Source organism: Eutrigla gurnardus (assembly GCF_963514095.1).
Source record: "Eutrigla gurnardus genome assembly, chromosome: 11".
In the NCBI taxonomy this organism is placed as follows: Eukaryota; Metazoa; Chordata; class Actinopteri; order Perciformes; family Triglidae; genus Eutrigla; species Eutrigla gurnardus.
In genome coordinates this window covers 21,397,008-21,421,556 of record NC_139925.1, presented here as the reverse complement: position 1 = coordinate 21,421,556, position 24,549 = coordinate 21,397,008, and the positions used below count along the sequence as shown (strand labels likewise).

Below are 24,549 nucleotides of genomic sequence, written 5' to 3'. Positions count from 1 at the left end.
TGCATGCCTCCCACTCATCCCTCACCAATGATGCTCTAAAGCAATCTTTAAAACATACATTCAAAATCCCCCGATTCGACCCTGTTTGACCTGTTTATTTCTGCATTAAAAATCTACATATAGTACACTACATGTTCTACAATAGTAGAAATGCAGTTTTTATAAAGGACTTGACTTATTGTTGTTAGTTTCTCTCCACATTAAACCATTCAAATGCAGGCATTTCAAGCAATTAAACCCTGAATTCAACTTCAGTGTGAAAAGGACGTGTTTGTAGCTGCCTGCACGTCATCAATGAATATAAACACAGCAGAGAGAATACATTGTAAAGTAAAAAGGTGTGCCAGGTGTGTCTGCAACCACCACTGCTCTAATGTGTGATTTAATGAATGCAACTCACATTTGTCGAACGTCCCGTCCAGACATTAAAAACTCAAAAACAAGCAGCGATGTATGCAGGAAATCAGCTTAAAGTCGTTGAATAGGACCATCATAGAGTCTTGCCAAACAAAATGAAACTCATCAAGCTGTCTGCCTGCAGCAGCTGAGTGGTGGCGATGTGTGTGTACTACTGTTAGCTGTTAGCCGTTAGCCAAACACACCGTCCAAAACAATGAAAGGGAGCCAACTGTTGACCCCGACTGTGACTCTGGGCACAGAGTAGCGTCCGGGGGTTTGGTCCGGGGGTTTGGTCCGGGGTTTTGGTCCGGGGGTTTGGAGGTGCCCTCAGGTGCGTTTTCAGTAGCGGCCCCTACCGGCCGGGGGCCAGTTCAGAGTAGTCAGTGAGGTCAGCAGGCAGTTGGCAGTATAAAACAGGCAATAAAAGGTTTGGCACCCAAAATATTATGCAGTTTGCTGCAGCAGAATGGCCATCAGCTTTCACTCCGATGCATCAAATAATGCAGCTTTGTCAGCGCTCCGAAGCTTCGAACTACAACGCTCTACATACCCCATAGCATCACTTTTGTACAGCTTGTCAATATTCTCTAGATGCAAAGTGTCTTTTCAAAGCTCCCATCTTCACAGGGAGTTAGATTTAGGCAACAAATCCACTTAGTTAGGTTTAGCAGTTTAGTTTAGTGTGGGTGAACTGAGTATCGACTCCGTGGACACACAGATGAACGGTCACTCACTCACACAACCGATCGCCTGATCCTCCTGGCAGGGATAATTAAAGGCAATTAGCCGACCATATAGTTAGATATTTATATATATTATTTATCATTTTAGATATTTGTTAACACTGACGGTCCTCATTATTCCTCAGTTAAATGACCAAACAAGAACCTGAACAGCCATGAACGGAAACGCTCATGGCTTAAGAAAATGTTCAAATGTTTTCTTGCTCTCCAAGAAACAAACATCTTTTAGCTCCTCGAGTAAAACGCTGCTATCTCTCCATTTTCTGCCCCAAGCAACCTCACTTAGTGCCTTTCCCTCCAGGGAGCTTTTTCTTGGCAAACAGGGCTGTTTATTTTACTAAAACGGGCCCTCACTTCAGCTGGTTTGTCTAATTAAAATGTTGCAAATGCGTCGAGGAGTAGGTGTTTTATTTAACAGCTAATTGTGCTGACGCCAGGGACTGGGATATTTTATGCATACACTTTCCAGGATCTTGAGGAAAGAACACAATTGTACACACACACACACACACACACACACACACACACACACGCACACACAGGAGATCAGTTTCTTGCTCATTGGTGGGATGAATTTTAAACAGTCAGGAGTATCGAGTTAATCAGTGAGAATTCAGTGGGGGGATATCAGGTTGCCTTTTAACAGGGGAGGATGCTTGTATGATTAACGCAGCGCTCCCTATTGGACTGAGCAGAATAATTGTCTTGTTTACCAACAGGTGTTTTTAATCTAAACACAGGAATTAACAATCCTTGTTTGTGAGGGCGCTCAGGGGTTGTCATGTCTGAGATGTAATGACATGCACTACTTCTTGTCAACAGCCCGCGTCGTCCTAATTGAGTGTTTTCAAGTCAATGAGTTTAGAAAGGACAAAGATCGTAGCGACAGCGAATGCTTCATTAGTGCTGTTTCTAGTGGACATTCACAAACTTGGTGTTAATTAGGAAGCTCTCTATGAGTTTGTGTGGATATATATTTTACAGCACTGAAGTTGGCGAATGGTTCGCACATCAGCAAGTACAACCACAGACTCATTAGGGAGTTGGCGAGGATTCATACACAACACATTGGTGAGGGCGGGAAAATGTGCATGCTATATTCCTGCTAATATACAAACCTTTGCAACAGAGTTTTCTATGAGCGGAGCAATTTAAATGTCAATATCACAGAGGATCATGTTCATTTAATTGAGGAAATTGTGATTGTGATTAATATTTGATTAATTGTGCAGCCTTAAGTAGACACATTAACATTACAAAGTAACCTACCAGGAATGTGTGCTTGCATGCATTCCTTACATTAAGGCCCCCTCTGAGCCTTAAGGGCCTTTCACGAGGGCCTCTCAGTGGTGAAAATGAGAAAGGGACACTTCACTTGTTTGGGGATCAAACCAACAACACTCACAAACCTGCAGCACAAAAATCAATATAATATTAAGGGCTGGTCATTTTCATCATCAATTTATCTGCTGATATCTGCTCATTTTCTTTATTATTCAGTTAAAGGAATAGTGTGTGGCATTTGGAGGGTTTTAAAGGAATATAATGTTCATAATGTTTTCATTAGTGTATAAATGACCTGAAACTAAGAATGAGGGTGTTTTTGTTCATTCATATCTAGGGAGCAGGTCCTCTTCATAGTCTGCCATGTTTCTACAGTAGCCCAGAAGGGACAAATCAAACACTGGCTCTAGCAGAGCCTTTTGCATTTTTACATTAGCTGAAGGCCACCGAGGTCTCCAACACACACAGCGGGAGGGGTGAGCAGAGGGACATTCAGCTGGATGTGATCTGCAACCTCACCACTAGATGCCACTAAATCCCACACACACTATTATTTCGCTATTTTTAATTGTTTTAAATCCATCCATCCATCCATCTTCTACCGCTTATCCTGTATTCAGGGTCACGGGGCGGCTGGAGCCGATCCCAGCTGTCATTGGGTGAAGGCAGGGTACACCCTGGACAGGACGCCAGTCTATCACAGGGCCGACATGTAGAGACAGACAACCATTCACACTCACATTCACACCTACGGGCAATTTAGAGTCATCAATTAACCTATCCCCATCCTACATGTCTTTGGACTGTGGGAGGAAGCCGGAGAACCCGGAGAGAACCCACGCTTACACGGGGAGAACATGCATTGTTTTAAATCTGTTTGTTTTTTTATATTTATATAAAATTATGTTTATTTTTAACGGCTGGAATAGTCTTAGTAATATTTTCAATGCAAATGAATATAAAAGCAGCAGACTGCTACACTAGAGAAGGTGGAACAAGAGGATGGATAGAACTTTTGCTTGAAAAATTACATGAAAGATCACTCAATCAATCCAAACTGTTGTGGATTAATCAATGAGTCAACATGATGAACATTTACTGCAGGGTTACTGTACTCAATAACATCGTTTTGCTGTTCACGGTCAGTCCCTGTAGATTCCTTTCACCAGACGTGAAACCAGTGGGAAATTAATTTATCACATTTCATATTTTTGACTCCCTGTTCTTTGGATCTTCTATCACTCTGGCATCCAGACAAACAAGACAAATCACCTTACATGATGGGTTAGCAATAAAAACTACTCGCAGGATATTTTGCTCTAATGAGGTGTTAAAACACTTGGGTTGTGCTCTTCATTGGTTTGGCTTTGATAGTGTGAATTTGGTGCAGTTATTGAGGCAGTCAGAGAAGCTGGGGGGTTCTCAGTGAGAGTAAAGCCTAGCTTGTATTACCTTTTCACACATCAGCCTGAAGCTGACAGGTTGCTAAAGCAAAGGTATTTCAACATCCAATTTCAACAGTTTTGTGGCATAATCGTGTGAAACTCGGGGGGGAATGACAATGGAGAGAGAAAGAGGAATCTAAACCTGGGAATGGATGAAGGTTTTCTTTTGTGTCATTTCTTTTATCCTGTAAAAAGGAGAGAAATACACATCAATACCTTAAATTGAGTGTGCGTCTCACTACTGTCATTTCTCACCTACACTAGAACGAAGAAGGAAGAGGTTTGAACAGGTCTGGGCGACACTGGTCCAAGAGATTTGGGATCCACACACCCAGGAGGACAAGAGCAGAAAAACTTTTTGGGGCCATCTTTAGCTGATGTACCCAAGCTGGGACAGAATACATCTTACAATACATGGGCTAAGTCCCGCCCCCTCCATCATAAATACAGACAATACAGACAACTGGATGCAGGGTTGGAGGCGTTCATTCCTATGAAAGTTGCTCAGTGGCGGATAAAGCAAAAGAAAGTTGTGTGACTCTCGAGTAAGGTGAAGCAGGGTGAAGCAGGGTGAAGCAGGGGGAGAGCAACTCATGGATTGCTTGTACTTCAGGGCCGTGGACTTAGTGTTCCCCCTCATTAACCGGGCTTTGTAGGTGTGACTTTTTTGATATGTGATAACTCAGCATGTCAGTTTCGGTTAATTTTGGTTTCAATAAACAGACACCCGGCAATTAACCAGTTAATCTTCAGCTGACTCAGGGCCTGTCCACACGAAAAAGTTTTCAGTGCGTAAACGCAGAAGTCTTGTGCGTTTCGCCCTGCCGTCCATACGAAGCCGGTGTTTTCGCAGCGTGAAAACGCACTTTTTTGAAACCAGCTCTCAGGGTGGAAAAGAAAAAAACGTCCCCCCTCCGTTTCGTGATCGTTTTCGTGTGGACGGCAAAAACGAATACGCTGACGTCATCGGCCCGCCCCTCGACCCTCGAGCCTGACTTCTTCCCCCGCGAAGTCTCGTAACAACAACAACAACAACAACAACAATAACGGCGGCCTCCGTGCTCGTAGCAGATATTCTGCTCGTCTGTACGACGGCGTATTAGGGCCACTGTATGGGAAAAAAAACGGAGCCGAGAGAGGGGGGCGATATTCTGGGGAAAAAGCTACTTTATTAAGATGCTAACAAACAACCGCTAGCTAACTTCCCATGAATGTAGGCATGTATTTGTCAAAATAATCCATCCCAACGTGTGACAACGCCCCGTCAAGGTCCTTAGGGTGACGGCTGTTGATGCTTATTGTTGGTTTTATTTATACGGGCCAAATTGTCATCTTATGGGTGTTTATTGATCGGGTGGTCGGGCTGAGATTAGCCGTAGCTCTCACGTGTAGCCACAGCAATGGCAAACATCCGGTCACGCTCCGTCTCTTCTTCTGTGTTTTTGTAGCAGAAACAGCGCCGCATATAGGCCTGGAATATGTACTACAGCGCGCTGAGTCGTTTTCAGTGGATTCGTCTGGACGCGGATTTTCATCAAACGACACCAAGGCAAAACGGAGAAAAAAAAGTTTGTTTTGCTTCGTCTGGACGGCCACTCAATTGCATTAGTTTTGTTTTGTTTAATTTCCTGTTGGCTATTGCTGCATTCTGCTGCATTTTGATCAGGTGGGTGCAGCTTACGAATGATCCACTGATCATGGTTCTCAATCAGCTGATGTTTGTTCTAAATAGCTTGATGGGTGGTCTCTCAAAACGCTGATCAGAAGATCGGATGACAATGCAGGCACACTACACTGAGCTCAGTGATGCTGGGCTGGTGTTTACAAAACAAACACACACACACACACACACACACACTGGGCTCATCCCTAATCGGTCAAAAATGTCCTTGATGGTTAATTGTCATATTCATTCATATCCAAACAACCAATATGTTTATGATGACATTGTTTATGGAACACCAAATTGTTTACTAGAACTTGCTTCATCGATCAAGCCTCGTAATTTTACGATTACACAGATGACTTAAAAATGTAACATTTTTTTGTAAATGCATGATGTTTCCAAAGTCATTGAGCAATACGTTAAATAATCATCAACAATCTCAATCTAGTCCAAAATAATGTTGACTATGATTTTTGCCTTAATGAAGCAGCCCGAACAACATCCATCCTGCTATATATTCAAATACATTTTGAGCTGCTCTTTAAAGGCCTCCCCCCCTCCAGTGAGCCTGGTAGGATCCCATCCTGTTTAGAAAAGGGTTAGCCAGGATTAAAGGGTGTTTCTGTCGCTCTTATCTAGTGTTTGAGCACTTGATCACGGAGGCGTGCCCTAATCCCGACATCGATGCGGTTCCATCAACACGCTCTCCTGGAGCAACTCGCCAACAAAGGGGCTGTTGGGGCTTGTTTAGATGGGGTCCCACACACACACACACACACACACACACAGAAACCCACACACACACACACAGATCCCTTTTTAAGGAACTCTGTTTCTGCTGTTGCTCGCTTTGATGGTTGATGCCAAACGTCTAATCTCATAAACTTCTGCTTGTTCTCTGCTGACGGACTCAAGACTTAAAATCCGTGAACCGTGTGTGTGTGTGTGGGGGGGGGGGGGGGGTTGTTTGGAAATCTAAGTGGGAGATTAAGTTAGGTTGGTTGATCACCAGTGGATTTGTTTACAACAGGCTTTAGACAGAGATGATAAGCTGTTTATGTCAGATCTGTCATGAATAATTGCAAATGTTTGGGTCTTTTGGTGTGTGTAACACGATAGCCGACATGTCCTGTGGTGGGCTTTCCCGCAGCGTAGATAAGCAATCAGCAATTGTTTATTATTTTTGAACATTCATTTTAATATTATTTGGGCCCTTTAAATTCACAGAACAGCAACACGCATCATCAATATCATATATTTCAACCTCTTGCTTGCATTCTCTTTTTAGTCCATTAACAGATGTGGGAAAGAAAATGAATCAAAGAGATAAAAAAAAAAACCTTGATTTAGAGCAACTGTTTCCAAATTAGGGGTCAGCACCCCCCTAAGGGGTCACAAGATCAATCTGAAGGGCTGCCGAAGGATTATCAGTATAGCAAAGAAGAAAAAACGTACTTCCTATAATTGTTGCCTGTTTCTTGTGAGTGAGTGGATAATTTTACCTTGTTGGGCTTCTAAAAATCCTTCAAATAAAACAATCTGGAAAGGGAATCACACATTGATTGAACTGGAATTAACTAGGGATGGCAACAGTTTAACAATAATTAATCAGTAGGCGATTAGCTTATATTCATAAACTGCACTTCAGCAAATTATATTAACAAAATGATTATCGTTTACAGCCTTAAGGGGGACATTTTGGGTTCAGTATCTTGCCCAAGGAGTCTTTGGAGGACGAGTCACTTTACCGTACAGTTTTCTATAACCTCACCAGAGATGCCAAAGCACCTAAACTTGGTGGTGTGATATTGCACTGGATACGATATTGTGGAATATACTGAACAACATTGGTTTGATGAAGCCATATCGAGTCAGCACATCTCTGTTATTTAAATCAACTCATCATATGAGTCAGAATGTCTTTGGTTCTAGTATATTATTTTTGTATCTACCTCAGATATATGCATATGTTATATATATATATGGATGTCTCTGAACAAGGCAGAGATTGACATGTTCAAATGGGAAATAATGTCCATCTGCTTTCTTTGTGGGTTTCTGGCTATTTGACAAGACTGTAGATCCTTCTCTTGGATGAGTTGTAATTGTAAGTGACAATGTCATGTGTGTGTGTGTGTGTGTGTGTGTGTGTGTGTGTGTGTGTGGTGGGGGGAGGGTCAGTGGTGTTTTTGTAAAAAAAAAAAAAAATAGGAGAAGTGTTGCGCTTGCTGTGGATTCTTTAGGAAATTGCTGTCGCACATGCAGAGGCTGGAGCCGAGACCTGGCGACGGAGACCGGAGAGTCTGGCTCCCAGAACCATTACTCGGCCTGCTGGAGCCACCGGGGCCACGCTGTGTGTGAGAGTCAGTGTGTATTTTGATAGCACTGCAAGCTAGCGGGGGCCAAGCTGGACATGAGGTGGAGATGTAAGTGAGGGTCTAGTACTTGAGTTCTGAAGAAGATTGAACGTTGTTCAAGTTTCCTCTTTTGTCAGAACTATTATCATATGATAACAGAAGCGTATACTTTTGTGTTTGAAATCTATCTCAAGCACCAAATAGTCCTCAAAATCAACTCTTATGTCTTTAGATTTTGATTACACACAGGAAGGATTCATGTTGAACAGGGGGGGGGGGGGGGGGTGTACTGTACATGCATGTGTGTTTACGGAGGTTATTTTACACATCACCAAGAAGTTCTTGTTGAGAAGCTATTGATTTAAATCACTGGAGCCGCCACTCTGGAGAAAATCACAGACTAAACACTGATGACCCCCAAAGCTGACCTTGTGCACACAGACACACATACAGACACACACTGGAAAATGACACACATTAGCATTTTCTGACCTGCTGTCCTGATGGCTAGGTTAAACAACTATTTCTTGGTTAAGGGTGCAGAAGGGGAGACGGGGCTATTGGGCTGCAGCAAACAATTATTCTCAGTATTGATTCATAATTTGTTGATGACCTCTTAAATACTGGATTAACATCAACAGAAACACAAAGATGTGAACTCTACTGCAAGGTAAAGGCAAGAAAAAGCAGCAAATCCTCACATTTAATATGATAGTAAAGTCAATAGAAGACGACTTAAGGCATTGATTGATTGATGGGAGACATGTTGAAACAGTGTTGAGTAGGCGTCGTGCTTCAGATGGCGGCTTGCTTGTTTAGGGGAGGTGAGGTGTGAAATAACACAGGAAGTGATGTGTTCAAAAGCAGGACAAGAGCAAAGACCACGCTGCATATCACTACCTTTTTGTTTAGCTGGTGAAGAAATACAGAGTAGAGGTTAATATAATCTATTAAGCCATTAATAATTAATCAGGATATTTAGAGGTGAGCAACCAAAAAGACACAATGCTGCCGTTCATTCCTTTTGAATAGTGTGTATAATAGTATGTCGGATCTATGGAGTGATCAGTGATTTCCATTATTGGTTCATGCTGATGTGTAAAATTGTGAAAAAAACAATTTTGTGAAAACCCAAGTTAGTGGCCTCACATGAACTGTTTGTCTGAACAACAGACTAAACCCCCAAATGACCAATTTCAAACTAAGAAGCTGATCCTCACAGATGAGAAGCTGGTCCTTGATAATGTTTGTTTGAGATATAATTCCCTGTCAATCGACAAACCTTTCGGCTCTGTTGGTGCATTATAAAAGATACTGTTAATATATGCAGGTTAAATTATGTGAAAAAGGGGCAACTAAAATATCTTCATTCAACCTAGTTCAAGAGATGAATTGTGATATTTGCAAAATCTCCATCACACTAGTCTGTGAGCAGTATCTCCACTGTTAGGGAGAGCTGTCATGTGAGTCTCTGTCTCCCTCTGCTGGCACAGAGTCATCATCGTCATCGTCGTCGTGGTGACACACTGGTAACCCAAGACACAGTGACTTCAACTTGCCCCCAGAACCCCACAAGAACTGTTAGGTCGACCTTTGACCTGATACCACACACTGGGGCGACCTCATTTATCACCTGGATGTGGAGTGTTGTGATAGGGGGGGCGGGGGTGAATGTTGGTTTTTAAGGGAGAGTGTGCCTTTTAGGGGTGTAAGCACTCTTGAAGGGAAAGGAGGCTTTTATGTACATGTAAGTTACAGACAGAGAGACGCTGTCTGGTTTGATGCTGATTGGCCGGGGCAGGGGGGTCGGGGGGTGCAGAGAGGTCAGGGAGTCAGCACTGATGAATGTTTTGTGATACTCAGGAGGGGTCTCTGTGAGGGGGGAGCACAGTGTAGTGTGGTTTGAATTAGAGACAAATTGACCCCCTTAGAAAAATGTACGTATTTTCTGTTGTGGCTGAGGCTGCTGCTGAAATGAGCAGAGAACATTGTGTGTTGCAATCTGGGCATTTCTCGATGCACCGCGTCCTCGTCACTGCCAACCTCATAGAAATATGCTCCAAGTTACCAATGATTTGTAAGATATTTGACTAAACCCCTCGGGGTGGGGACACAATAGGAGTTTGTTTAAAATAGTGTAACATGCATGAACTATATCCAATATGGGCAAGCAAAATCTCCTATCCTCATTTTCAAAATGAATGACTTCATAAAACGGATAATTGCAATGAGGAACGCGTGCTGCATGTAGCACACGTATCGACGAGAGTACACACAAACACTCCCGTTCAGCAAGGGTTGCCTGAAATACTGAGAGAAATAAAGTTTCTCCCACCAGGAAAACACAGTGCTAACATGACCACTACACGTATTTAAGCAGTTACACACAGCCAAACCACTATAATGAAGAATGAAAAGAGAGGCAGAAAGTGAGTACGACAGAGACAGAGACATGAAATCCTGATCCACTGCTCATGTTACTGGTAACACCGGGGGTTTCAGGTCAGTTAGTCTTCTAACCAGTTGTATTGGTCATAGTCGCTTTAGCTGATTAATCATTTGCTGTTTTCATGCTGAATGATTTCTGAAAGTCAAACACAAGATTTAAAGTGGTGCTTTTGTGTGATGCTTTGTGGAGGGACTCAGTGTTAAAGATCCATTCATTAAATCCACTAACCAATTAATCAACAAAATAGTATGAGTGTTATGCCTCGTTCACACGACATGACGTAGCCCTGATGTTCCGCTCACCGATGGAGGTGCTAAACTCCACTCAGTGTGAGAGAGCAAGCGACCCAATCGATGGTTTTTATTTGAATACGTTGCCTGGTATTGGCAGCAAATGATCCGACCCGGATCCTTTAACTGTTTCACAAAATGTGTATGAGTGAGTGAATATTTCTCTCTACTCACCAACAGTTTTATCTGTGTATAGTAAACCCAGACATTTTGGGATTAAATATCCAGTCTAACTATGTCCCATATTATGTGAACCTTCAGCTTTAACCTAACATTTATAACCTTTATAAAATATGTTTCACAAGCCAGCAAACATGACACAGGCCAACCAATTTACACCAAACCAGGATAAGAGCGTTCAGAAAAATGCCATGAGAATACACATTTCACATCAAAGTCAGCCAATCTTGAGAAAAATATAAGTATCATTTTCCCTTTTGATGCATCTGAGTGGGAAAACACCGACCACTTTGGGGAAAAGCATATTTATTATATATTAATTTTTTTGTCATTTTTTTTTTAAATCAGCATCAGTCCTGATCATAACTATTAAATTAATTTTCAGGTACATGATGCCACTGTTTTTTTTTTTAATGAAAAACACAAAACATGAATTATTTTCCATATTTAAATGCAAATGTCAATGATTAGCAAAAATATTGATTTTGATGCATTATTATTTTTTGTATAGTAGTTTATTTCAGTACTTCAAAGACACATGCAACTGAGTGAATGAAAAACAATGCCATGAGACACACACACACACACACACACACACACACACACACACACACACACACACACACACACACAAATACTCTAAAAAGAGAGATTGCATGATTTTAATGGCAGTGGGATCAAAAATTGTAGTTTTTCCTGGTTTCAGCACAATGTTTTTCTCCTAAATTGATTGTGATTTGTTTACAAATCTAAAAATGCATCACAGATTTCTCCAAATATATACACCACTTGCTTACATCCATATCTACACACCCACATCATTATTGTTGCATACATGTACTCCACTGGTCTGCTATGATCTGTAATACAACAGACAGTGAATCTTTGGAAAAGGGAGGAATTTCCTCTGTGTTCCCAAAATAGGAAAATGGCTTTATCTGGTGGAAAATAGTAAAAACTACAATTCTGCAGCACAAAGTCCAGAATGAGAAAAAATTCATGACTGTATGCTACAATGGCCCTGGGGTCAAAAATGACAGTTATAATGGGTTTCAATAAGGACACTTGTGTAACAACAGTGTGTACACAGTGTGTTATAGACAAAGTATAGTAAAAAAAATTCCCCGAAAAATACACCCTTTGGCATAAATGTATATTAACACAGCCAAAAAACAAACAAAAATGAAAAGGCAAAAAAAGTCCCCAAGGGTCCATAAGGGTTAAAGTAGGTTGCAGCACTTGTTGTGTGTCTCTGAAGCTCCTCCTAGTGCGTAGTTAGGGTTAGCTCTTTAAGCTAACAGCAGGTCAAAACCACACCTGAGGGGGAGAGACAACATTTAAGTTGTAGTGGCGTATATTTTAAAGCCTGAAAAATGGAACTCAGTTTTTGAAAGCCTGTTTTTTTATTATAATTATTATTATTGGGGTTGGTTTTGTAGCCTTTAGTGAAAAGCAAGATCTCCCAAAAAATATACATACGGTATATATATGACTGTGAAATCAAGATATTATAAATATCTGTATCCCTGAGCTGAAAACCCAAAAACTGAGACTGGATTTATAGTGTATACGCACTGATGATGAATGGGGGGCTGACTTTAGGATTCATTAACTGTTTATATACACAAGGGAGCTTTTGATAAATTACCCTTCAATACCCTGAGGGGGGAAATATCTGTTGCATGAAGTACATAAAACAAATATTAGGACAGCGTCAGGATACAAAAACAACACTCACTGACAGAAACCAGACATCGTAAAAAAAATACCTCTTAGTTGTACTTTTTACTGTAACAACAACTTTTGGCAGACTGAAATGCTATTCAAGGAAATGCTCTTATAGCATTTACTACATTTATTAGTTCATAAATGCCAAACACAGGTTAAGCTATCAACAAGGAACATGTGGATGCTTTAACATGCAGTAAACTGATGTGTCTTCTCTTATATTTACCTTTAGTTCTTGTTTTACAAACAATAATCTGATTTTCTCAGGTTAAAGCTGAAGGGGGACGCACATAAAATGTCTGGGATTACTATACATTGATAAACTGATGGTGTGCAACCACATTAATCTGAGTCTTAACATCTAAAACAATCCAGGTTGGCACAGCTCTGTGAGAAAACAGGTCCTATAAATGGTTCTTCAGCTGTTAAGACCGACAGTCTGACGATTCACATTTAAACCACACGGTGGCAGTAAAGAGCCCAGACTGAAATCACAATATAAACTTAAACTTAAATGTCAAAACTTCGGAGCTTGTGAATGTAAACATCTTAGTCCAGGAAACTGTTATGTATTGTGACATTATTACACTTTTAGGTTCCTATTTGTTTTTCAAGTTAACTCCCCATTCCTTATCACAATTTTTTAAATGATGTTACATTAATGTAAAAATGTAACATGACATGTAAAACTTTTTTGGGCTTTATCATCTGCTTGAAAGTTGACTGACAACATTATTACTATACTGTAATATGATAACCATGCTGTAATACTACAGCTACAATAATATTACAGAAATATACTGCTATAATCACAGTAATGCAGTCATAACTGATTGTTAAGGCACGGTAAATGGTAATTTTACTGTAAATATATATATATATATATATATATATATATATATATATATATAACACTACACACACACACACACACACACACACACACACACACACACATAAAAACATACATATATACTAAATATAAAATCATAGTCGCATACCATAAATAAGTAGACAAGTAACTTATTAATTTCCCTTCCTATTCATAGAACCAGCCATTCATCACTCAAACATTCCTTAATTTTTCAGCTTCCTGTAATGCTTCAATAATGACACATGATATTTTTCCCACTGAGAAGCAGGAAGATATCCTGAGCCACTGTTAAAAAGGATTGGTTGAATAAATTCCCTGTGTGTGTGTGTGTGTGTGTGTGTGTGTGTGTGTGTGTGTGTGTGTGTGTGTGTGTGTGTGTGTGTGTGTGTGTGTGTGTGTGTGTATATATATATAATAAAGGAGTTAAAGTATTATTGTGTCCCTGCAGTCCTTTGGTCCTGACCTTTCCTCCAGACATGTAGGATGTGTGCACCACCAGCAGAGGGCGCTACACGACCATGGTTTTAAACTGGCGTGTGTTTGGATTTTCGCCCTGAAAACAATGTTGGCAACTGTTCAGAGCAGGAACACAAATCTGGCAGCACTCAGTCGAAAACAAAAGTGAGATAATTATTTAACTTCCCCCACACGTTAGGAGATCAATAGGTGTTTAAACCCTCAATCGGCAGACTATCCGCCTCACAGAGGCGATATGAGATTACACACAGAACTACGGATTACTCGCTGATATGGTGGTGAAACGTTAACGAGATTAACCGGAAAATACCTTTAATCTGCTTTGTTTCATCAGAAACGTTTGAAGACTAAACTTGTCCATTTCCTCTACTCTTATTTTATTAGTAAAATGGTTCAAATAAACGAGTCCAAGCATTTTATTACTATGTGTAATTATACGTATAGAGTGGCCATATTACCTATGGAATATACATATATGTAAATATAACATCCCACTAGGAATTTATAAGGTTTCCACTGAGAACAAAGGTGACATGTCCGGATTTGAGATCAAGGATCCGGAGAAGGGGGGGGGGGGGGGGGCATTTATCAAGGGCCCCTACGGCTTGCAGCCATCGTGGGCCCTCCACCAAAATGTACACCAACGTCACCGCTTCCGCCCTGCGCCCCCTCCTCCTCCTCCTCCTCCCCTCTCCCTCCTCCCTCCCCGGCGTCGTTGGAGCTGCTCGGCTGCCTGCAATCCAACATGGAGTAGAGAGAGATGGGGCTCTAGCGGGGCCACCCCTCGGTAACAACAGCGACGACGCGCTTTTTTTACGCACAACTGGAACCGGAGTCGTCGGTGAAAACATGCGCCTTAGGACTTAAAAACGGAGTGTGTGTCCATGTGTGTATAAGAGAGAGAGAGAGAGAGAGAGAGAGAGAGTGTGTGTGTGTGTGTGTTTGGGGAGGGTGGTGGTGGGGGGGAGAGGGAGCGAGGAGAAGAGAAGAGCTGGATTCGGCTACTAAATTGTCTGTGATCGCCTGCCTACTGGAGGCGATGGGGCTGTGGAAGTTATAGGAAAGGGGGCTTTTCGCGATCCAGAAGGAGCTGGCTGGCTTCGGGAGGGGAAAGTGAGGACGAGACGGAGGGAAGAGCCAGTCGAAGGCAAAAGCCAAAGAGCCGACAACTCGCACAAAGGCGCAGGGGGGATTTATGCGGAATTGGAGACAGAATCGGAGGAGCCGCGGCGAGAGAATGACGAGCGAAAAGTATGCAACCGCCGCGGCACGTTACCTGAGGTGAAACGAGAAAATGATAGAAGAAACACACCCAAACGAGTAAGTACTGTGGCTCGGGAGATTTCTCTACACGTCTGTTTGCTCTCTGTGCCTCCAAGTTGGAGATGATTAGCGCAACTTGGAGGAATGCGCAGCCCTGAAACTCTCTCAGCGCCGCTTTTTCCTGTACGTTACGCTTTTATTGTATGGATGGGATTTGGTGCTTGGTGCCCGTGTGGAGTACTGCTGTAGGGCAGAGGCAGAGGGGGGTTTAGGGCCCCCAGCTTGGTGTAGACTAGTCCAGAGAAGGCGAGAGAGAAAGAGGAGTAGGAGGAGGAGGAGGGGAATAAGCGTGGGTGGATCGGAAACATTTTCTGAAAGGATCTGAAGCGAGAGAGCAGGCCCTGTTGCAGCGTAACTTAGAAACTCAAACACGCCCCGAAGTTACACCTTTTATAAATACACAAGCGGCGGTGGCACGAACAAGAGGTGCGTGAGCTCGGCCCGGGCAAAAAAAAACCCGAGAGAGAAAAGCCCCGACGGCGTCTCCAGAGCCAGTGTCGCCTCGCTGTTTGGCCACATCTGTGTGTTTGCTTCCAACCGAAGGGGGAAGTCTCACAGGATATGAGATATCCGATACGCCTCATCCGCCATCTCTTTCTCAATCGCCCTCATTTGCATAGGCTACCGCGCTCCATTCATAAAAAAAAAAAAGAAATGGGGATTGTAAACGACGCGTTTGTCTTTACGCGGATCTGTCGGACACGCAGCCCCCCTCGCGTGGAGGGCGCCGCCGTGTAACGTGGAGGCTCCCGCCGTGTAACGTGCAGGCCCACCGGGTTGTTTAACGGCGCCCGCAGGCCTCCTGTATGGAAGCGCTGCGAGCTTAAAATTAGCTCCAGAGAAGGAGCCCCTAATCTGCGCTACGCGGGCATGTGGCACGGCGCTCACGGCCCTTTCATGTCATAACAAACCGCTTTGAACAGGCACATTATAATAGCGTTTTCCACTGCAGGCCTCGGTATGCAGACGAACCGTTGCCAAAATCTATTTCTCTAAGGCTAAAATGAAAATGTGCACTCATTGGGATAGCGTGCCAGGCGCTTTTTAATTATTGGCTCCCAGTTTGCCCCTTTTTTAAAACTCCATTATCTTATATCGACAGCGCGGGGCTGTGCTCGGGAGGAATGCCTGCCTTGCAGATCTGTGGCGGAGAGCAAAGGGCACCGGAGGGATGTTTGCGCTGCTGTGGCGTGACGCCGGCTCATTCATAAAAGCCCTCTAACCTTCAGCGCGGCCCCATTCATGCCTCTCACGGCCGCACTCGGCGCTACGAGGCCGGCCTCAACGGGCTCTGTCTGCCCGTCTGTCCCCGGTCCCACGGACAGATGGGGGGCAGTTTGTAGTCTGGCTCTTTTCTCATGGCGTGCTGTGCAAACTGGACCACGCCCACGACGTGACGGTTCATTGACTTCCGTTAACAAAACAAAAGCCTTTGTACGCCTGACAATATATTTTTAAATAATTGAGAGAACAAATCTTCCCATAGACCCACCAAGCAACATTATATACAAGTTGTATTGTGCTAAAATAAAAAATGTTACCATACAGAAGGTAGATACTCTTGAAATTACGTTTCACTGAACCTTAATTTTAGTTGCATAGACTTCAAGGAAAATCAAGATCCAGATTAATTGTTTAATGGAAGTTATGGGAAAATATGCATCATTGAATCCTGATAGTAGTTTTAATTTCAAAATAGCATACTCCATTTCCTATTTGTATTTATTAGCCGAGTCATTTGCTTTTACATTTAAACTGACCTCTTTACTCTAATGCAAATAAAAGTTTAATACATGCTATTATCCCCTGTAGAAGTTAATGGAAATTAGCGTTGCTGCTAATATGCAGAACTCTTTTTATGTTAAACGCAGATAGAATGCTATCCTGTGTTTACATTTTATACTGTAGTTGTAATTTGGTATATTTTTAGTGTAGGTAACATATTCTTTATAGTGTGTATTCTCTAGATATGTCTAGTATTGATATGTAGATTCAATGTGTATTTTCAGTTTTTTTATAACCAGCTACTGTAACACAATACTTTCCCTGTGTGGGATTAATATAGTACATCCACCCATCTATCCATCCACATAACCACCCAGCCTTCCATCCACCCATCTACATATCCATCTATCCATCCATCTTCCACATATCCATCATCCATCCACCCACACTGATGTCAGTCCACCTCTCGAGTCCCATTGGCTGACTTGTATCCACACTGAGCTGACCTAAAACTTCCATCAGCTGTGGATTTGTGGCCCCAGTCCGCGTATTGATGTATTTTACAGATTCTGTCACTGAGCTGGACCGGCTAACAGTTAAAAGCCAATGATTGCTTTGATGAAGAGGATTTTAAGGCTTACTGAACTGTGTTGTTACTGGATTTTCAGAATGGTGGAAGAATATTTGACATATAATTGTTTCAAATTGCAGTTGCAGTGGTACACAATGGTCCCTGTAGGTTTATTATTAGTCATTTTAACGTTGTACAGTACGTTTCAACATTCTTCTCCAGATGTTTGCTATTTTCGGTGAAATTCAATAGTAACCTTAAAGTGCTACTATGCTGCATTGTACAGAAGCATTTATTGTCTTATTACCGGAAGAGATTAATCATTGTGCAGTTATCTGCTAGTTTGTGTGTTGCGGCGTTCTTATCAGAAATAAAACGCCAGTCATGAGATTAAGGTAGGGTCAGGAAATAAAAGACACCTTTATACCCTTTGTGTCGTGTTAGAAGGTGCAGCAATGTGGCTTTTCCTCTGATTGTGTCACAGGTTACATATTTCACAACCTCCGGGGGTTAATCGTGTGTGGACTTTTTTTCTGATGATGCTTGCTATAGAGATCCAATGCGCATTTGAAAGCCTCACCTGCTCAATGGACCAATCAGATTTGATGTGTCAGTTTTGTTATCAGCAGGCGATGTGATAACAGCCACGCACATACACATACATATTGTTTGTTGATGACGTGTCCTGAACTAAACTAAAACCTGAGCCATCGTGTCCTCAATTTAGAGGATGTTGCCCCGTCCTTCTGAAGACGTTTATTACTTTTTATAGAAGTACAGGATTACTTACACACACACACACACACTCACACACTCTGTAGACTCACAACACGAGCAGGATGTATCGATCTGGCATTTACTGCTGCAGGGTCAGCATGTGCACAGTCAGTATTGGAGAGGAGATGCCCGGTGACATTCAGCTAAGGTCAACGTAGCGACGAAATATAATCCATCACTGAACAAAAAGCCCTCATCAACTGGCAAACACGGCAGCGAGGCGTTAGCAGGTCTGCAATTTCCCTCAGCAGGACTGCTCTGTTCCTCACACATATTTTTGTATGTTAGCAGCATTTGATAACGAGACATTAATAAACCTGACAAGTGTGGATTTTTCCTAAAACAAAAGTAATGCATAATTAGCAGGGTAACTTTTAGAGATGCCGTAGAAGCTGTTTCTATACCAGCATCACCTTTCTTGGTCACATTTCTATCATAGACGTGCATCTATCGATAAAAAATAAAACAGTTGCACATCTTGTTTGAAAGCAGGGGCGTGGACTCCGGTCATATGACTTTCAATGTTGATGAATTTAAGCTCAACAAAATCAAAACTTGATTGGACAACTTCACTCGGACTTTGTGACTTGTAACTTATCCTGGACTTGGGCTTTTTGATTTGAAGATACCTTCCCATACTCCCAGCAAATTAATAATAGCATAAAACATAAAAAGTGTGCCTCAAATCAATTAGTTTCCCTAATTTCCTGAATCGACTAACGTTAACGTTGTTCATTACAAGAAAGTCAACACTTAATTCCCCAGATCCGCTTTGTGTGAACCAATCTGACAGCATCCAATCAAGTTGCAGGAGAGAAACATGAAGAACTAATGTCACGTTACTCAGTGCCAGTTGGGGAAAATTATAATTTATGCTTTTTTTTGCATAAAAGCAAAAGGACATCTGTATCCACAGATATTGAACATAACATTTGATACATAAAACATGTACAATAATGCAAAGTAAATATATAGATAGATATATATATATTGCATCTACACAAATGAACGTCCCCTCGTTCTCTGTACTCTACACATCGCCACACACACACACACACACACACACACAATCATGTGGAACAGATCCTTGTTCACAGTGTTTCCTGTGTTTTACAGAGCAGCTCATCACTGGTTGCTATCGGGAGCCTTTATATAATGGCCTGAGCTGTTTATATCTGGAAACCAAACAATGGATCTGGATTGTTTGCCTGTTTCTTTTTTTTCTTCTTTTTTTTTTTTTTTACTAATCTCTGCTCATCAGCTGACTGGATGACCAAGATTATAATAGCTTGAGTTTTCATTCACTTCACTGAGTGTGTATCTTACCCTTGTCACACAAAGTACACAACAATCCACTGAAGATTGTGATTCTTCTCAGCTCTCTGCTGAATTAACTCCCAGAAACGTCTTCAGGAACCAGGTTCAGGTTTACAAGCCGGTTTGTTATGGCGATGCCCAGAGGAATGACTTGTATTACAGTTTGCGTGCATGTAATGTGTGTACTTGTAGACTAATATACCGCACTGTATGTTACGTGCTGCCGATCTGATCAGTCTACATGGGGATGAACCTGTCAGGCCAATAGCTATTCTTATGTTACCCATCTTATGTGTTTACATATAGTGCTCTTTAAACCAATCAAACTCAGTCCTCTTAAACTGGACCAGAAAACAGATGCAGTCTACTTGTGTTCACATTGTCAGATCATCAGATTATATTTCTGGTCTATTATTTGTTACTGAATAGAGCCTGAACGCATCATCATGTAACTCAATGCAGCCTCCATGGACGTTGTTAGCTCTTAGCCAAGCAGGACTGTGCTGTCACAACATGGATTGGCAACTTGAAAGCGTTACAGCCGACCTTCAGAGCACACATTTTTACTGAATGGCCCGATAATGATCGGCGGCTGATCAAACAAGGCGTCCCTAATGGTGAGCCTAGAGGGTCAAAATGCAATGGCAGAGGGCAAAACGATGAGCACGTTGTGTTCACAAGGGAACTGCAACTAGGAGATGTGCGTTAGATGATATTAGAGTGTGAACAATTAAAATGTCTCAAATGTCTCCGTGCGCTACCTTTGCAGAGAGATCGTTTTACAGTGCACACAGAAACGTTTGTTGTGTTAACGCAGAAGTCTTGCACGTTTGGGCCGACCGTCTACATGGATCCGGCGTTTTTGGTGCCTGTAAACGCACTTTTTTGAAACCAGGCCCCAGGTTGAAAACAAAAAAAAAACGCCGCCCCTCCGTTTCGTGTTCACGTAGACGGCAAATACGCATACGATGATGTCATCGCCCCGCCCCTCCAGCCTGACTTCTTCACCAGGGACGTCTCACAACAACAACAATAATGGCGGCCTACATGCTTGTGATGGTGCTGCAGCAGATATTCTGCTCCACTTTACTTGAGTGTTGTTGTTAATCTTTTGAAACCAATGTTCATTTTGGGAGTTAGACAAAAGTCTAAACTATGTCAAAATTCTTGTTGAATGTTCATACTTCATACACTTGCACATTTGATTAAAATCTTGAAAAGGTACTTTGGCCTAAATTATCTGTTATTATATCAGTTTTGTTACCTTGTAGGGCTATATTTTTTAAATAAGGAAATTAGTTTGGTTGTACTGTTCAGAAACTTGCAAAATAGTCTTAAATAAACAACATGAAAAGGAATCGTGATAAGATCTTGGATTGTGATCCTGCCTGAACAAAATCATATGATATTTTTGCCATATCACCCACCCCTAAATGCAACGCAGACTTGAAGCGAAATGCAGTCATCAGACTCCCTCCCGAGGAGGTCTGAGTACGGTCCGTTGAAGGTCGGTCTGAGTTCTTTTAGAGGGTTCACGTATTTTGCAAAAATGCTGGCTAATCACTGCAAGTTAGTTTGGAGATCATTTTTTCAAGAACATCGAGTGCACTGTGTCTGATGACTTTGCTGACCGTAGGGCTGTACAAAATCCTTCAGAGCTTCATTTATAACACTGCCATTAAAATGCATGGCATGTTTGCATGTCTATTCATCGTGTTTAAAGCCTGATCTTTATCTGCATGCAGATAAAGATCAGGCTTTAATAATAATATACCATTTGTAGAATTAGATTCCAGTGGTGGCTGCGTAGGATTTTTTTTGACTCTTGTGATCAAAATGTTTTGATGACTCCTGAGCGTTGCAAAGTCCAAAACTCATAATTTATTGAAATAAGATAGGTGTAATAATTTCCCAAATTCACAACATGCATCTCTTCAATCTATATTTGTTGCCCAAACCTAGCAGTATGTAGTTATTTAAAGCATCACTGTGCTGTTTTTCCGAAGCCTAACCAAGTGGTTTTGTTGCCTTTACTTACGTTTTGTTGCGTAATGCCGTCCCAACTGACAGAAAGTTGACAAAGTTGTGCCGCATTCCATTTTTTGACTGTTCCACAAACTGCTGTGGGAATGATTTTCTGTTACATTAGATCACATTTATTCTCTAATACAGCTTCAGATTTTCATAATCTCATGTACACTAAAACATGTTGCCCCACTTTCAAGAAGCACTCCTATTTTTACTTTAATCATTTGACATTATTTCAGCCGGATGCTTCTTGGAAACTGGGAGTTTTTGTGTTAACATAAAACAATCCTAAAACAGGGACAGACTACAGGCTATTTAAAATGAACCACAAATAGCATCAAGAAACGTTGCAGCCTCTCCTGTGTAGCGGTAAATTTACCAGCATATTTAGACTAGGGAAGCCCTAAGAGAACAGTCTTCCACTGTTCATTATGCAAATAATTTTCAGTTGGTTTGCTGCCCTGGAGCTGGACCACAGGCCGTCCAATTACAAGATAAACCATTGATGTCTGACAGTTTATGTAAAGTAGACTACCTGATCAAACACCCCGAGGTGGACGTTTTGACTGATGTTGATCGCAGACGCAGGAAACATATAGCCCCTCATAACTTACACTTGATCCTAAGCTTAGCGCAGCATAAGAGGATGTGAAGCATTACAGAAAGTCTTGTTTGGCTTGTAAGAGGTTTAGAAGCAATTAGCTTATTTTCAGAACGGAGGGGCTGCAGACCAGGGACCTCAAGGACGACTCAACATGTTGGAGCTGCAACACAGACGTCAAACGTATCGCATTATCCCAATTTCTGCACCATTAAACATGATGAATTGCCCAAACCACTGCAGACACGGAAAAACAAGGGCAATGGATGGTCAACAGCCTTAAATTGGTCTTGTTAGTATATCGTAACAGAGTGGTCATATATTGTCAAAATACTGTTGTCAATGAAATATTTTACAAAGCGCTTGAAGCGCCTTTCTGCCAGAAAAAGAGACTATGTGGACACATGCAGATGGAGTTCAAACAATGGAAGAAAAATTAAATTATGACTTGAAACAGAGAAAATCAGTATACATTTTACACCTGATAACTGTTATTATCAACTGTTCGTCTTTGTAGTGTCCTTGCATTGAAACGCTGCATCAAAAGTCCAAACCAAGAAATAAATAATCCTGTTAGCGAAGTACCTTTCAGCCACTTCCTGTAAGCTGGTGTGTGTGTGTGTGTGTGTGTGTGTGTGTGTGTGTGTGTGTGTGTGTGTGTGTGTGTGTGTGTGTGTGTGTGTGTGTGGTGTGTGTGGTGTGTGTGGTGTGTGTGGTGTGTGTGGTGTGTGTGGGGTTCTGTTGATGGGGCAGAGGTGCGGCCAGTCTTTCGTTATCGGAGGAAGTATAGCCGCCCTTATCACACATGGCTGGGCTGCCCTCACTGGCCCTTTTATCTGTCACACATGAGCTGGATTCCAGACCTGATAACCAACCTGCTCCCCAGCCCCCTTTACTGTTTTATTGCAATGCTGTTACACGCACCGCGTCAGGTATTTGCAGGGTCCAGTTCACTAAGTGGCGCTCCTAATAGTATGATACTTTTGAGAGAAGGACTGTATTTAAAAAGCTATTTGTTCCAGCTCCTTTTGATAGTACTGAACATAACGCGTCTTACAGGCAAATTAATTCAACAAATGCAACTTGAGAGTTCATTGACGGTGCACTAATGTGGCTTGGCAGGGAATCAGCAGGTGTGTACTCCACCTACAGCCCATTTCCTCCATTATGATACAGACTTGTTTGTGAGGTGTGGACCAGGCACAGAAATAGAAAGTATATAGAATGAATGCTTCAAACAAAGCAGGGAACATACCGGACCTCATATTCAAGTTTCTGTCGTATTGACCTCATTTAAAGAACAAGACAATCAATCTTCTTCTTTGAGCCAACATGTTCTCATTCCCAACACGTCACCAACACTTTGTCAGGGCTCCTCAGCGTCACCATTTATTTAGGTATGAAAAAGCAGCATTGACCACTTCTCTGAAATAAACATGAAAATTAAAATAGACATGAACAGCCAGCCCATTCTCACTGCCAACGTGTCACGCAGCTTGGTCAGTGCTCCTTGGCGTCTGACGCTGACGCTCATTTAGTATTTCTATGTGAACCACGCACCGACTGGATTATGTGTAAATCAACAGGAGACGAGCGAGATAGTCCACACAAGGAGGGAGGCGGGGAGGTGAAAGGGTCAAACAAACACAGGAGTATTGTCCAGGAGACTGCTGTTCGTGAGCCATGCGGAACTAAAAGTAAAAGTCGTCATTTGTCCGTCGTAACGTGAATCGCTGGGGTCAGCAATCACTTGTGACTACTCATGACCATGTTCTTTGCCTGAACGTAACTAAGCAGTTGTTCCTGTGAAGACGGAAGTTTATTTTGAAAAGACACGATGCACATAGCAGGCGTATATGGACACGCCTTGACTGATACGTGCAACGGGGATGCTTGAAGCTTTGGAGCACTGTGCAGCAACCAACACTGGTCTCCTGGTTCAAAGTCTTGCGTTTGTTTGACAAAATATAAACATTTACAACATATTGACCACCAACGGGCAACGCCTTATTGAGCTAGCATTCATGTAGTCATAACCTTTACGCTAACGTTAGCATCCCGGTGCAACATCGATACATTCAATTACCCGTTTGCAGGTTAATTAAGATACAATTTCACTGGACATGGTTATGAAGTACAATTAAAACATAATACCATGTTCCCGTTCCAGCTCGGCGATTAACCATCCACCAAGTAGCCGCTATACTCCAGAGGAATGTCTTACACACGCGTTTTCCTTCCGTAAACACCGGCAATTATCCGACTTTTCACGTCTCATCAAGTTTCTGACTCTCAGACGAGTTTACATCTACTTC

General features: G+C 42.0%; 1 protein-coding gene across 2 annotated transcripts in view; it reads left to right on the top strand.

Moving 5' to 3' along the window:
• The first annotated feature begins 14,611 nt into the window (after window positions 1-14,611).
• Window positions 14,612-24,549, top strand: part of spred2b (sprouty related EVH1 domain containing 2b) — a 415,094-nt gene continuing 405,156 nt past the window's right edge. For both annotated transcript variants that reach the window (XR_014597914.1, XM_084020735.1), the window contains exon 1: window positions 14,612-15,212. Coding sequence is in view for 1 of the 2 variants with exons in the window: in XM_084020735.1 (XP_083876861.1) it covers window positions 15,187-15,212 (26 nt within the window). In the remaining variant the exon portion in view is untranslated. The remainder of the gene's footprint in view (window positions 15,213-24,549) is intronic.